Below are 16,369 nucleotides of genomic sequence, written 5' to 3'. Positions count from 1 at the left end.
GTTTTACTGTGAATTCACATTATAAAGTTGTCTTTAACTGTGCCACTGAGAGAAATTTAGTTGTTTACTACTATACTTGTACTGTAATTCACCATAATGGTTATTGATGATCCCATTTGTTTAGCATCTCTGACTTTATATATTCATATTCAAATTTCTGATCTAGTCATGTCAGAAGTGTGACAAATGAAAACATTTGTCAAAATTATGACAAGCTAGAATGTGAAATAAGCTAATTGCCTGACTTTAAGATAGTCAAACTATTCTTAGGATAAACATGAAGATTTTATTTTAGTATTATTTAAGCATGAAGATTAATCAATAACTTATTTGATATTCATAACATGGATGGATGGATCTTTCACAATAGTGAAGCAACTGCTGAGAAATGTCTTTGAAAGATGACATCAATATTCAACACACAAAACACAAAAATGGTAACACTCAACAAATAAAAACAACACGTACAACATAAACCAACACTAGAAAATAAATAAACAACACAAACTGCTAAAAGTGAACCAAAAACAAGTTCAATAGCACAAATAAAGAACGAGACGAGAGGCGTACGGATCCATATGCAGAGCTTTATTTAAAGATGTGGTCATGAAACAGGCGAGGGTTAGACAATGGCAAACAGGTATGTTGTAGGCACGACAAAAAAGTAATCCACGGACATGCGTGGGTCGGCGAACATAATCCAGAGGGTGAAGCAAACAGGTAATCCAACAGACAGGCTAAATAATCAGGAAACAGGCAATCAGGAAAACTAGGAACTCGAAACTAGGACCGGGAACTGGCTCTGTAATGTTGCTATCACTGACAGGGAGATAAGTGCAAACAATACTCGGCGATTTGAAAGATGAAGTCCATGACTTATAAAGTGTGTTTGATTGGTTGTAGCTGTGTGTGTGTAATCAGTGCAATGGATGATTGGAAATGTAGTCCGGGGTGACATGTGAAAGTCTGTGTAGTGAGAGAGTCATTAAAATGGAAGAGCGACCTTTGGTGGTAATTGGACGGAAGTCCATGAACCGGATTCGTGACAGTTGGGGGTAACGCATTACAAGTAACGCAAGTTATGTAATCTGATTACTTTTTTCAAGTAACTAGTAAAGTAATGCATTACTTTTTAATTTACAAGAAAATATCTGAGTTACTTTTTCAAATAAGTAATACCAGTTACTTTGTTTCCCAATTATTAACTGACAGCTCTCCTGTCCTCATGTTGAGAGAAATCAGGAGTGAGTGCAGAGGTGTTGTGTGCGCTGTGTGAACATGTAGTTCTAGACTAAATGTGAACATGTATTTACTCATCTCACTCGCACAAAAACAGATTCAGTATTCCTCAAAATGAATACAAACAGTCAAATGCAAACTTGTTAAATAACACAAACATCCTTTATGTATTTAATTCCATTTTATTAACCAGTATCTTTGCTGCTGACCTACAATGATCAACCATACTAATAAGAAAAAATGACTTTAGATAAACATAACATTTGTGTTTATTTTTGTTTGTTTGTTTGTTTCTGAAGAAAAAATGAGGCCAAGGCAGATGAGAAAAAGTAACGTAATGCACTAGCCTACTTTCCATAAAAAGTAACTAAGTAATGTAATTAGTTACTTTTGTTAAGGATATAACGCAATATTGTAATGCAATACTTTTAAAAGTAACTTTCCCCAACACTGGAGATATGGCGTCTAACCTGATCTTGTTTTGTAAAATATTATCAATATCAAAATTGCACATTATTCTGATATTCGGAACAACAACACTCTTGCCCGCGTGATATTTAGTCATTTTTTATATCATAATATTATAATCATCATCGTAAATTAAGAGTATCCTCTGCACTGTACTAAAATGAGTCGCACATACTCGTGTGAAAAATATTACTGTACTACTACAGCACCATTGTGACGCAGCAGGCAACTTGTACTGCCCAGACTCGCCAGCAGATGGCGCCACTCGCCAAACTGTGAGCACTGACTGACTGTGAGCACTCATTCTGCCTCAGTGAAACTACAGCAGGCTGCAGTAGAGATCAGATTACTCGAGCATGGCCCGTGCTGAAGAGGGCGGGGGAATAACCCACTCCACTGTCTGCCTCAAACTCCAGTGGGACAGAGAGCCTGAGCTCCGCATTCACAGCCTCAGTTCCTGCCAGAGGACACATCTCACTGCTTTCACTTCCATTAGTCCAAACAATGTGAGGAACATGGCTGACAGAAGGTAAGGTGGATCATTTTGCTGAGTTGTGGATACATGTTGCAGTTGCACAGTGCAGTTCAGCTCAGTTTGCTCATATTGAGTCGAGTGGGTAGCTTTGAAAGAGAAACTATGGTTGTTCATTGCAACAGGGGTCTGGATGTCACATTATTGGGATGTTTTGATTAAATTAAATACAGACTTCATCAGGTGACGCTGTTGCTGTGTTTATAAAGTCTTATGCACGGACTGTGATGTTCAAACAAGTGTTTGCATGGTCAAAGTTCACTGAAAACTGCTTTGAAACCGATTATGATGTTGCTAACCAATTTTAAAGTGATTTAATTAGTATATAAACTATCTGAAGAACTGTCAGGGTTATTCCACGAATGAGTCTTTTGTATCATTAATGAACATGTAAACAATGACTTTACAAATGCAAAACTGACAACAACTTTTACTACGTTCTGTTGTAGGCTTTTTATTTACAACAATCTAATAGATTTTATTTTTGTAATTGTTTGTTTTATTTTCATCATCTTTCTCCATGTTGCCTTTTTGGCCTGTTTCTGTGTTTGATTTGTATTTATTTATTTATTTATTTGTACTTTTAGCAGATTTATTAGCAAATACATGTTTATATATATATATATATATATATATATATGTGTGTGTGTGTGTGTGTGTGTGTGTGTAAACGTGTCAGATTTTAGTGGGCATAATATCGTATTAAAAAGACTTAAGTCTGTGATCCCATGTTTAGGCTCAAACTTGTTACCATCGTAATCTTCCCCTACTAAAATGATTTAGATAAAAAAAATACATTGACATCATCATGTAAACTCTTCAATCACATGTGTTGTCTTTTTGTAATTTCATCTTACATTTTGTTTATCAATAATGGATGATTTTAAATAGTCATCACAATTACCATGATGACAAGTAATTATTGTAAACCGGATGTGTGGTGAAATATCAGCATAATTATCAGCATAAAACACACTTTGTACTCATTTGACATTGAGCAAGATGCTAATAATGATAAATTAACTGTAAAACTGTCAACCCTGATACATTTCACCTTGTTACGTTTTTTATAGTGTGACTGTCTCAACATTTATTTTGTTTGAATTTTGCTGTAGATGCACAATGCAATTTATTAACACTTGAAGTCATTGATTGTCTGACAAAATATTCAAAATCTAATAAAAGAAAATAGAAAAAAATGGGCAACACCCATTTCATTGAATGAAATGGAATGGAACTAAATTAGAATTGCATTGGGTGCCCATAAAAATACATTGAAGGAGAGTGACATTAAGTTAAGAGTAAAATATAGACACCTGAACTATATTTTGATGTCAGAAAGTCTCTGTGATCCATATTAGATGTGCGGACCAGTGATGGATTGATTATCGGGACGGATTGATGAACAGATGCCATGCGGCTGTTGAAGGCTGGCCCAGTGTCGTCTTCCAGGTGTCAACCCTTAATGGAGTTAATAGAGTGGATTTTGACATGTTTTATTAATCATGTTGCAATGCCATATCCCTTTGCATTCTCAGAAGGCCTCCTCTGAAGCCAGGACAAACACTGACAGATTTTCTGAACTATTGAAATATTCACAAAGCCATATGGATGGAGTTACTATTGAAAGTTTGATAATGTGTCCCAATTGCTCACACACTTAGTTGTCCATGCATTAATTATGAATTATTTAACCAAAGGAATAGTTTGTCCCAAAATTAAAATTCTGTCATAATTTTCTCACTCTCAATTAATTCTAAAACCAAATGTTTTCTTTTTTCTGTAAAACTCGAAAGGAGAAATTTTGAAGAATGCCCAAGCTGCTGTTTTCTTGACAGTTAAAGTGAATGGGGAATTGGCTCCAAAAATGACAAAAACAAGGAACATAAAAGTAGTCCATAGAGCTTATGTTGTACTATATTCCAAGTCTTCTCAAGATAACTTCAGTGTGCTGATGACACAAAAGCTGTGTCCCAATTCAGAGGCCGAATCCTTTGAAGGATGCATTCAAAGAGCCTTTTCAAAGGTTTCCCGGGCTATGAAGGACACAACAAATTGATCCTTTGCAGCCCATATTATCCCAAATTTCATTGCGCGACAGTGACAGCATGACTTTTTATTTTTTTGAGAGTAATATGCCAGATTACATTTTAAATGTATTGGTTTTCAGCTTACACATCGCCAAGAAACACAAGTTGGGCAATAGACAAAAGTCTTACCCTATTGGCTCTGTGTTTCTATAGCAGCGTTTAACTAACTTTGTAGTTGCTTGAAAGACATGGAGGAGCTCTTATTGGTTTGCGGGAAAGCCTTAATTACTATTTGCTTTTTGGATCTTCTCGGATGAAATTACAAATTGGCTTGGCACTGCTAGAAAACATCTGAGGAACACAAAACAAATGCCTCATCCCTGATGGAAACATCAAGCTGTTTCTCTGGTTCTGACCTCTTTTAAGAGGTTTTAGCTTTTTTTAGTCTCCAGTCTACATATATTAATAAGCACATTTTGAATGAAGTTGGAGTTTAGGAGTAAATCTTTTGGGCAGATGTTGGTTGTGTTTGCCGCTCTGTGCTTTAGGACTTAATATCGAATGGCAGAAAGATTGTTGAAATTAAATGGCCATTTGTGATAGATGTGGGCCAGATCAGATGGAAAATGAGTTTGTGGGTGTGAGTTCAATCCAAACTTGGCTCAGCTGTCACTGTAGGGTTTTTGTGTGAGCTGATATATTTTGGCCTCCTCCGTTCACTTGTTGTATTACTGGAGAGAGGCTCAAACACAACACAAAGCTGCCTCTCCCCATGCTGTCTTCCTAGGGCTGCACGATTATGACAAAAATCAGAATTGTCGATTATTCCCTTGAAATTGAAATTGCGATTATTAATTACGATTATCCAAATTTACATTGAATGTAAATTATATTATATTTTATTGCATTGTATTGTATATTTTTTATTTTTAGTATTGTTTTTTTAGGAGTCATTTACAAAAGACATGTTTTTGTGGTCAAAAACGGTGAGATGATGGAAAAATATATTAGAAATAATATGTCACTTGATTGGTCAGTTCAGTTGACTAGTTGGTTGATTAGTCATCCAACAGGACCCATCCCTAATAATTTAACAAAGGTTAAATGTAATGAAAAGGCAAATGATAATATACAAACTATAAACAATCTCTTTATCTGTCAGTAAAATACACTGTGAGTGTGTGTATATATATATATATATATATATATATATATGTATATATATATATATATAGGATATATTTTATTTAAATATTTGATTTTAGTATTATTTCTGTACCATTATAGTATTATTTATTTTATTTTTATAGCATTTCTATTTTCATTTTAGTTTAGTAATTTTGTTATATGCTTTTGTCTTTTGTCTTTTTTGTTTAGCTTTATTTTTTATTTCAGTTTTAGTTTTAGTAATTTTTGTACTTCAACTTATTTTATTGCAGAGGCACCATTTTTACTTAATATTTATATTTTACTCTTTTAGCTTTATTTCAAAACAACAAACATTTTTTTAAAGAGTTTTAGTTTTAGTTAACAATAACAAAACTGATAGTATATAATATAGTGTAAGTAGGCCTGTATGTGTGTGCTGACAGAAGTTTTGGATTTACAAGCCATACTAGATAACAGCTTCATCCAGCACAGATCTCTGCTCTGTTCTGAGTGTCTGCAAACCATTCAGTGTTTTTTACTGCATGCTGTCATAAACGACTCGTCGTAAATCTTTTTAATACCCATTGTAAATTAATGAAGAGCTCTGTTGAGTATCACTTCACAAACAACACTAACACATATGACCCCTACAGTCTGTGTGTGTGTAGATGGCTTCACTGTCACACTAAACATGCACAGTCCCGTTTTAAAGCAGCATGCGGTGGGTATCTGCTGAATATTAACCCAATAGTGCTGAAGTAAAAGCGTTTAACCTGGAGTGGCAGTCATTAAGTGCACAGTAGGGCATGTCTGCAGCTGTCTGAAAATAACTCACAACCCCCACTGAGATGATAGGAAACTGAGCCAGACAGCGCTCCAAATCTAACCCTGCTCTCCCTCTAGCAAGGTGGGGTTTTCTTTACTAGTCAGATGGTGACTGCTGAAACTGTCTTCAAAACGGACACGCGTCGGCCCGTTAAAGAGAGAAAACGGAACTATTTTACGAATTGGTGATATCGAATGAATTCGTGTGATTTGATTTAAAAAGAGAAACCATAATTGTTTTACAAATTGGTGATATTGAATAAATGCATACAATTTAATTTAAATAGAGAAAATGTCATTATTTTACAAATTTGCGATATCGAATGAATTCGCAGTGTTTAATTTAAAGAGAGAAAATATCTGTATTTTTTAATGAATTGGCAATATTGAATGAATTTGTAAGATTTTGTAGGGAAAAAAAGCATTACGTTTTCCAAAACGTAAAATAGTTACGAATTGCCATGAGAGTTTGTTGACATACACTGAGAAACTTCGGTTTAGGATTTGCTTTTAAACAATTTCATTTAGAAATTACTAATAACTTTCACAAATAATTACAACAGCAAGTAACTCAATGAATTACAAGTGAAATTTTGAAGTAGAAAGACTGAAATAATATTTTCTTGTAAAATGTATTTTTGTTTTATTTACAAAATCATTTATTTATTTATTTATTTTTACATTTTGAATTCAAAATGGGTACTTTATATTTTTAAATAAACGTCCCTGGTCTTATTGTGCAATTCACTTTCATTATCCACGGCAAAATCTGATAGATGACTTTTCATTTTCATAACCAGGGCAAACTCGATTTTTCCCTTTCTGGGGTGTTATGGGTTTTGTTTGCTATTTTGTAGAGTGTTTTGCTTAACTCAGAAATACGTACACTTCATTACAAGTTGAATGCGCTGCTTCATGCTGTTTTTAAGGAAGCAGTGATAAATTGAATTTCATGTTGTTGGCTGCTGTGAAAACGCTGAGTTTAGCATTGTTGTCACATCCTTCAGTGCTGATGTGAAACAAAGCAGAGTAAGTGGGTTTGATTTGCTGCTTTGAGCCAGCATGTGAATGAGTTAAACTTCAAGATATTGCCCTGTTTTTTCCAGTGTGTAACCACAAGAAACCTACCGTAAGAGACATTAGCGCTAGACCACCACAGCCTTTCAGTTCTCAGTGGTCTTTGTGTTTCAGGAGAGCCTGTAATGTACATACCAGTCAGTAGCACCAAGTCTCTTTTTTTTAAGTTGGAGGAAGTTCACCACATGCTCTTTACCTCGGATGAGTGAGGCTGTAGTCGCATGGGGAATTACAACAGGGGGACAAGCACACACACACACCTGCCCCGGAGGCTCATCTCTGTGTTTTAGTCTTTTAAGTCCCTTTTAAATCCCTGTTGGAATGCTTCATTTAATGAGACTGGCAGAAATTGAGTGTTTTCTTCAGCATTCCCTAATGAACACGAGACGTTTCCCATCTGTGCTAATGCACTTTTCCGAATCCCCTCACACGAACAGCCTGACCCATCTGAAACCCTCACACTTGTCCTTTGATCCACCTCTTACACCCGGCCAGCCGCTCCACGCTGAAGTTCCTCATCCGCCTGATAAGAGTGGTCATGACCCGAGAGGACTGTGGGCCGGGCAATCCCGAACTTGTGTGTGTGTTCAGATTAAGGAATGCGCTTGATTTAAATCAGCATAACCTTTCACCCTGTGAAGATTTGCATGTTTAAATATTGCCAGAGAATGCACACACTGGGATCCGAATAGTTGCACTTAGTTCTGGATGAAATATCTTTTAACTAGTCAATAGAAAGCTCCCCTTTTCGTTCACAGTCAATATCCCACTCTTCTAATCACTAAGAATGGGACAACTGGTCAGAGGAGAACTGGCCCCCCGACTGAGCCTGGTTTCTCCCAAGGTTTTTTCTCCATTCTGTCACCGATGGAGTTTTGGTTCCTTGCCGCTGTCGCCTCTGGCTTGCTTAGTTGGGGACACTTCATTTCCAGCGATACCGTTGACTTGATTGCAAAGATACTATTTAAACTGAGCTGGATGTTGACATCACTGAATTCAATGATGAACTGTCTTTAACTGAAAAATTTGTGTTTACTATTGTCATTTTGCATTATTGACACTATTTTCCTAATTAATGCTGTTCAGTTGCTTTGACACAATCTGTATTGTTAAAAGCGCTATATAAATAAAGGTGACTTGACTTGACTTGACAACTGAAATTTCCTTGGCTGGCCTGATGGACTGATGTTGTGATTGGCAGCTGAAGGTCTGGGGAAATGTTAATATGTAAGGTATTGTGCTGCACTGTTTGCTGAGTAAATATGATATTTTGACCAATCAGTGACCACTTCTGGCCAGGTGTGTGATGAATGGGACAGTGAAGTCATAGAGGAAGTCATGGGAACATGCTCTTGAGCAAATGAATTAGGTCACTGTTCTGCTCCCATGCTGCAGTTTAATAACACAAAGAATGTGTTTCTTGCTTTAAAAAAAAGAAAGAAACAGACATATTGGAATTTTTGTAGGCAATTTTTTTTCTTGCTTTTTAAAAAAATAAATGTATTAAGTTTTTTTTATTAAAATTGTATAATTTATTTAATTTCTTTATTTAGTTTTTTCATAAATATTTACCATCCAACTTGCTATAAATATTTTGTCGCAAAAAATAAAATAAAAAACACTTTTAAATATATAAATAAAAAATTCACATGAGTTAATTGGATCAGACTTGAATTAAAGGTTTAACCCTCAAGTTGTTCCAAACCTCTATAAGTTTATTTCTTCTGTCGAGCAGATGAATATGTATATATATTGAAGAGTGTTGGTAACCAAACAGTTGATGGTCCCCATTGACTTGCATAGTACAAAAAAAAAATCAGTGGGGACCAGAAACTGTTTGGTTACCAACATTCTTGCCTGGTACAGTACGTGTTGAATGTGTGGACACATCCATCTGCCACATCCACCTTTTGTCTTTTTTTTTTTATTTCTTCTTGAGGTTTTTCCTTTCTGATTGTGTCACAGTTTAAATGGTCTCCAGTGACCTCAGGCTGTGTATGAACTCGGGCTGTGCTCTTCATCCGCACCGTGCCTCTTCCTTCCTGCCCGTCTCTATCGGAGGAGTGGAGAGGTGTGGATTGAGTAGAAAAAAGACAAAAAAGGTGTAGGCCACAGTCCCACAAATAGCTCAGTGGATGTTATAGTAAAATATAATTATAATAAAGGTAGTGAATGCCAACATTTTCTGTCTTTTTTTTTAAATCACACTTTAGTGAGTCTAAAATTATAGGTCTGCTACATCACAGATATATTTTGGAATATATCCAGACTGGAATTGTAAGCCATGCCAAGAGGGAAAAAGTATCAATAATGCAGCAATATTGGAGCCGTGGCCTAAGCATGTTCTCTGACAACTTACGTAATGGTGCACATTTGGGCAATTCAAGTTTGAATTCAGCTTGCAACATTTTCTGATGTCATGGACCACGGTTTCAGCTTAAAATCTTCTTTACTGTTCTACTCAAGAAAAAAAGTCACCTACATCTTGGATGGCCTTAGTTTGTCGTCTATCAACTACCGCTGAATTTTGCAACAGAAGGTGCTGAAGTAAAACACTGCTGCCCCATGCATTACCCTTTAACCTTCGGGGCAGGAATGTAGATCTGTGCTGCTCTGAGATTCCTAATCAGGCATCAAACTCATTAACAGTGAATGGGAGCCAGGCTAGATTCAATGACAAAGGTCACCTTTGTCCGTGGTCAGGGAGTGTGGCTAGCACACAGGCTAATGTTGGTATGCTAATTCCAACATTAATTCTTTTAATTATGAGTGAGGCCGCATTAGCAATAGCAACTAGCTAATTGCTTGAGCATGACTCAACTCTGATAAATTGAGTGGAAATAAAAACGAAACGACTGAAATTGCATGTAGTTAGTGTATTTGGGTTTAAATGCATCCGTGCTACTGCCAAATTGAGGTATATGTTTATCCAATTTAAAGCAAGTCATACTGGCCTGCTGTAACTCTGTGGGAGTTAACCGTTATTTCACCAAGACTGTTAATCCAGCTGCCGTTTAAATTAGGAAAGGAAGACAGGGGTGGGTGGCTGTCGGTTTTAGATCGTCCTATCAGTTACTGTGCGCGTGAGGAGAGTGTGTGGTGTGAAACTCTCTGGTGAAACTCTAGCCGACAACCCAACAGATGAAGTGGGCCCTTCCTCTGGGGCCGTGCTGATGGGATCTAACTCACCATTTCATATTCTATTGCAGAAGGTCTGTTTTAGCAGTCACCATCATCTCTCTCGAAATGTGTTTGTTTGTGCCTGTCTGTGCCTGTCTGTCTCAGTTTAGATAAAGAAGTTGAGCTTGAGGTGGAAAAAACTGATGAAAAGACATGCTTCGTGTAGGCCGATAGACATTGAGGTGGGACATTTACTCATTATTTGGGGGCTTTTCACAGGTAGTATTGATGTGAGTGTTTATTTGTTATTTTTAAGGATAGTTCACCCAAAAATGAAAATTTGCTGAAAGTTTACTCAACCTCAAGATGTAGATGAGTTTGTTTCTTCATGGGAACAGATTTGGAGAAATGTAGCATTACATCACTTGTTCACCAGTGGATCCTCTGCAGTGAATGGGTGCCGTCAGAATGAGAGTCCAAACAGCTGATAAAAACATCACAATAATCCACACATAATCCATACAAGTCCAGTCATGATCTGTGCATATTTCTCTCCTGATTCAGACGAGATGACTTTTTCACTGCAGAAAGTAATGTCATGCATAGAGAACTCATATTTTAGCGAATTTAGCACATGTTTTAGCCAGAAGCAATGGTTTGAAGTTAAAAATAATGGATTTGTTTTTATCAGCTGTTTGGACTCTCATTCTGACGGCACCCATTCACTGCAGAGGATCCACTGGTGAACAAGTGATTTAATGCTAAATTTCTCCAAATCTGTTCTGATGAAGAAACACACTCAATCTGCATCTGAGTTAATAATTAATTTTAGGTATTATTTAAATGATTAATTTTAATAAATTAAAAATATGATTTAATTAATGTAAATAATTCATTTTAATTATTGCATTTTTAAATGCAGCAGAAGTGGATGTAAGAAATGCTTAATCTTTTATGAAAACATAACCACCTACACACACACACACACACACTTGTCTTTTATGTTCTCTGTTTCACTTATTTTACAGTGTTTCTTCCTTTGGTCTTTCTTTCCCCCTTTTACCCCTTTTTCTGCCCAATGCTTTCCAGACATGCATATGTAATTCCCATCTCTGTTACTGAGAAGCACACGCACATGTGAGAGCGTGTCTAAAGCCGCATGTAGTTCTTAGAAGCGGCCTGCGAGATCGTTTAGTGGATCTGAATCCTGTGTTTTTCTGGACTGACCTGCACTTGGCAGGTCGTAGTTGCTGGAAATTGGGGTGATCACATTGTATGTTTTTCCTTGTAAATTAGACTGTGTGTGTGTGTGTGTGTGTGGACATGTACCTGTTTTAGAAAGTGTTCTATAAATATTGTCTTAGACGAAGAAGCAGCACTTTGCATTTAATGTAGTTTAGTGGTCTAGACTGTAGGCCTGGACAGCCCATCTTTTATTATCCCAGAGTCATTACGAGGTATTTTAAACCTCAGATCAGATTAAGACTGTATTAAATGAGGCGTTTAATTGCACGTCCTGGATGGACTGACTAAAGTACTACTGTATGTCTCGTTTTGAACTCTCTCATAAAACAGCACTGTCCTCTCATGTCGTTTCGGTATTTACAAATGTATCCCGAATTTGACAGCAGTGTACATTTATTTGCGTATCTAATATGTATTCAAATTAGGGCTGCATGACAAATGACATTGTGATATTTTGTTTTTTCTATAATATACGTATATTGCCATATGAAAAAATACAGTAATTTGTACCAGATGAAAAAAAGACTGTTCTAAATTGTTATTGGAGTGATTTTGTTGGGGAGTGCATCTGCAGAGAAACTAAAAATCATTTTAAAAAGCTGAGAAATGACTTTTTGTGAACTGTCTTTTTATGGTTGAATGATTTTGGAAAAACCTGTAAAAAATATGAGTGTTCTCACTTGGTTTTACTCTTTACAAGAAGCAACTCAAACCTCTTTCATTAACCATAAAGTCTAAGTTTAAAAAGATAAATAAATAAACTCTTAGTTTTTTTTCATGGCACATTTCCACTGTTTTGACCCATTCAGTATGACTATAAAATAATAATGTTATTTATTGTGATTATTATTAAATTTAAAAAAAATATTAAAATAAGAAATATGTTGCAACAATATTGTTGTACTGTAAAATTTAATTTAATTGAATAAAAATTAAGTATTTAATTAAAAATGTATTTTATAGTTCAACTGTACGATTACAATAGTATTATTTATATCTTAATTTCTTCATTTTCAAATGGTAAACCAACAAGCTTTTATTTCGGCAGAAAATCTTATTTGCACTGCCAGTTTCAGAGTGAAGAGCGGCACTGTGTTCATTTACACGTGTACAGCTCATTATATGGCGTTTCATTGTCATTGGAAGAAACACCGGATCATGCATGCATGAAAATGAACATAGTTCCATGCTTCAGACTGAAAATATTAATGTCATTAAATTACAACCGATTTGACCATGTCATTTACTTAAACTTTTCTTGCTACAAATTCAAATTCTGTTTGAATAGAATGGCTTTGTCTGCCTCGAAAAGAGTCAAGAGAAGTTCATGTTTGTATGGAAAACAGCAGCTTGGACATTGTTCAAAATATATCTTCTTCCCCATGTTCCATAGAAGAAAGAACGTCATACAGGTTTAGAACTAAGTGATGACAGAAGTTTAATTTCCGGATGAACTTTCCCTTTAAATCAAAGCACACCGGATTCTAAACATGCTCATTTGGTAATGAATAGTTATTTTGCTAGCTATGCTCAGATGGGAGTCGGAGCAGCAGTGTGGTAATCCATCGTAATTCGGCCCTGCTGAAACCCACCCATAGTCCCCTCATGATTAAATCATGACTGGAATGAACCACTGTGATCTGTTGTGTTTTTTTCATTCGCTTTCTCTTTGATGGATACAGGCTGAAAAGTGATGAGTGTGAGAAAATGGCTAGACTCAAACAAATCGTCCGAAGGCACGGCTGTACTTCTGCAGCCAGGAATGACTGAATGTTCTGGCAAGATCTAGACGTTCTCCAGAACTTAAGTCCAGACTTTCTCTCTCTCTCTCTTTCTCACTCTGTTTATGGTTCGCACATGCTCTCTCTCTCTGTTCCACTTCCTATCTCTCTCCTACCTCTCCTTTCATCCTCAAACTCTTGTATTGTACCTCATCATCTATGAGGCCACACCATCAGCAGTTTGGGCTCATCTAGAGGAAACACATTTTGTGTCAGAAGTGCTCTAGAAGTTAGTCACAATCTGTTGTGGTCTTTGTCATCCTCTTTCCTGCTTTATACAGCCCCCTGCAGAGAAATAGTCAGCTGTTTGTTATCTTTATTCTTCCCATCTCTCTGTAGGCTTGAACTGTTGTCCAGGTTGGACGCTAGTCAGTGGTCCTTCTCTGAGGCCCTCTCTCTCTCTTCTGTCAGTGTGTTTTTACAGTTGTGATGAGGAGAACAGTTTTACTTTCACAGGTCTTTTACACTTCCATGAAAATGTTATACAAGTTGTTAAACTGTCAAATCATTATTGAGTCTAGTAGGTTTTATGTCTTTCTTTTTTAGAACAAAATCCGTGAAACTAGGGCACAATGTACTGTATTAATATGAAGGAATTTTCTGTATTGATTTTTTACAGTTTTACCTGTATTTTGAATTTTGCTCTGTTTTAGGGTTAATGGAAATCTCCATTAAAATTAATGGATAACGTCCTGTAGACACACACGTCTAATTTTTGCATCTCTTAATTTCAAGGATTGGTATCTGACAAACAATTCAGAATCCTCCTCCGCAATCTCTATAAAGTGACTTTAAAAATACTTATGCAGTAATTCTGCATTCAGAAATTCATTGGCCAAAACTGGTTGGAACTTTTTTACCGATATAAAAATTCTGGCTGATAGACATAAGCATTTTTTTTTTCCTGTTATGGGCTATAATAAACTCTTAGATTATTTTGCCAAACAGAGAGAAAAAAACTGAACTAAAATCAATTAATTTAAATGCCACAAGTGAATTTAATCGTCACAACTTAATAATGTACAGTATGAAAAAAGGGAAAATTATTTTGAGATTTATTGAAGATTACATTGAAATTATTTTTGTTTATTTAAGTTATTTTAACGCTAGAATATTGTAAAGGTAATCTGAATGTAAAAATAGGGGACATAAGCAGCACAAGTAAATATTACATATACAATGAAAAAAAATCTCTTCAGCAAACAATATTTTTGTGTACATTTTCATTTTTATTTCATTTTTATATCTCAACAGCAGTAATTCTTGAAACGATGGAAAAGAGCATTATAACCAGGCATATACTGTATAAAGATGTGTGGTGAAGTCTAATGGTCCCTCCAGTTCACATAATCATAAAAGGATTTATTATGAAAATCTTGACCTTTCCCAGTCCACACACAGACATGACAGACTGACTAGGATGCATATACATTGAATGGCAACAACAGGTGGGCCTTTTCTCTTTTTTTTTTTTGATCAAGCCGGGCTCATAGGGCACACAATATTATATTTCACCTACTGAATGAGCAGAGAGAGAGAGAGTTTCCTGGAGTACAAATATCCTCTGAGGTCCCCAGCTGGAGGCAGATGTGCTATAAGTCAGCAAATGTTAAAGTAAGAGAGTTCACACCTGGCACTCTTCATCAGACAGGCGGTAATTAACCTTTATGATGACCTCTGTGTTTCTAGAGCGATCTGTTTAATGCACATGAACTTGCACATGTGCATGAGAATGCTGGAGCATCAATCATCATGAAGCTCCTTCTGTGAGATTAAAGATAAATCTGTTGTTAAGATTAGTATGAATAATCTTTATGCTCTGCAATCGTATGATGTAATTCTGGGTTAATTTGCATATCCTTCAACAAGTAAATGCATGTAAATACAGTCCATATGGTGCGTTTAGTCCTATGTAAACCACAGTGGAGTGATGCAATTAAAGATGCAGTATGGAAAACAGATGATGGCCTTTTCATGTCATGAGATTGTCTGATACGGAGCTCCAGAGCATCACAAATGCTGTTGTCCATCATCTCCAGGAAACACAGGCTTTGGCAGCGTACTGTTGACCAGATACAGTCAAACACTGATATATTTAGACCCGACTGGAGGCCTCTGAGAGAGTATCTTGTGAATCGAGTATCATGTGAGCGTGCATGGAAGAGACTGGAGGATGTGAAGAGGTCTTGGCATGGTGTGGACATATTGGCTGTACATTTGGAGATGGACAGCTGGGAAAAAAGTCTCACAATTTATCTGTCATTTTGTGTTTGAAGTGTTAACACTGGCCAGTTTGCTGAGCTTCCTGATTGAATTGGCCAGAGAGGTCATTGAAGACTGTAGCGTCTGGACCAATCAAAAACACAATTTTTCATTTGATTTACAGCGGATCTAAATATTTATAATTAATTATAACTAGTTATGATTAATTATTCATATTTCCCCATGAGCTGATTCGCTACAAGTCTCACATCTAGCTGCATACATAGAATGTACAAAATGTAGTTGGAGAGGTAGATGTACATCTGGCAATCAAATTTAAGTCTCTGATTACCTGAATTTATTTGGTAATCCAAATAGGGTAAATCAGAGCTCCAACTGAGCCTCGCTCTCAAGCCCTTCCAAATGCAGACTTATCTATTTACTCAGTATGTTTCATCTGGATCACTCAAAACATTATATACAGTATATGAACATGTGGCATATGAACTTCTGAATGTAACAGCAATGTATGCTATATAAACAGTGTATTAATAATAATGATGAATATAATAATCAGAAGGTTGTGTTATAGGGGTGTAGTATTTATTTCAGCTTTGAAATTGTGCAGGTAAAAAAAATGCATATTAAATATTTACACCTTTTATTTGATAATAGTTTAATAATAAAATAGCTTATATATA

At 36.0% G+C, this 16,369-nt stretch overlaps 1 protein-coding gene across 1 annotated transcript in view; it reads left to right on the top strand.

The window, feature by feature from the left end:
• Positions 1-2,119: 2,119 nt before the first annotated feature.
• LOC107693558 (rho GTPase-activating protein 39-like) overlaps positions 2,120-16,369 on the top strand; it is a 71,998-nt gene continuing 57,748 nt past the window's right edge. Inside the window, exon 1 of the mRNA XM_016493003.1 lies at positions 2,120-2,236. Within this exon, the coding sequence (XP_016348489.1) occupies positions 2,223-2,236 (14 nt within the window). The 5' untranslated portion in view covers positions 2,120-2,222. The remainder of the gene's footprint in view (positions 2,237-16,369) is intronic.

Source organism: Sinocyclocheilus anshuiensis, unplaced genomic scaffold (assembly GCF_001515605.1).
Source record: "Sinocyclocheilus anshuiensis isolate Anshui unplaced genomic scaffold, SAMN03320099.WGS_v1.1 scaffold967, whole genome shotgun sequence".
Classification (NCBI taxonomy): domain Eukaryota; kingdom Metazoa; phylum Chordata; class Actinopteri; order Cypriniformes; family Cyprinidae; genus Sinocyclocheilus; species Sinocyclocheilus anshuiensis.
Note: the sequence above shows the minus strand (reverse complement) of the source record. Positions and strands in the feature narration are given on the sequence as shown.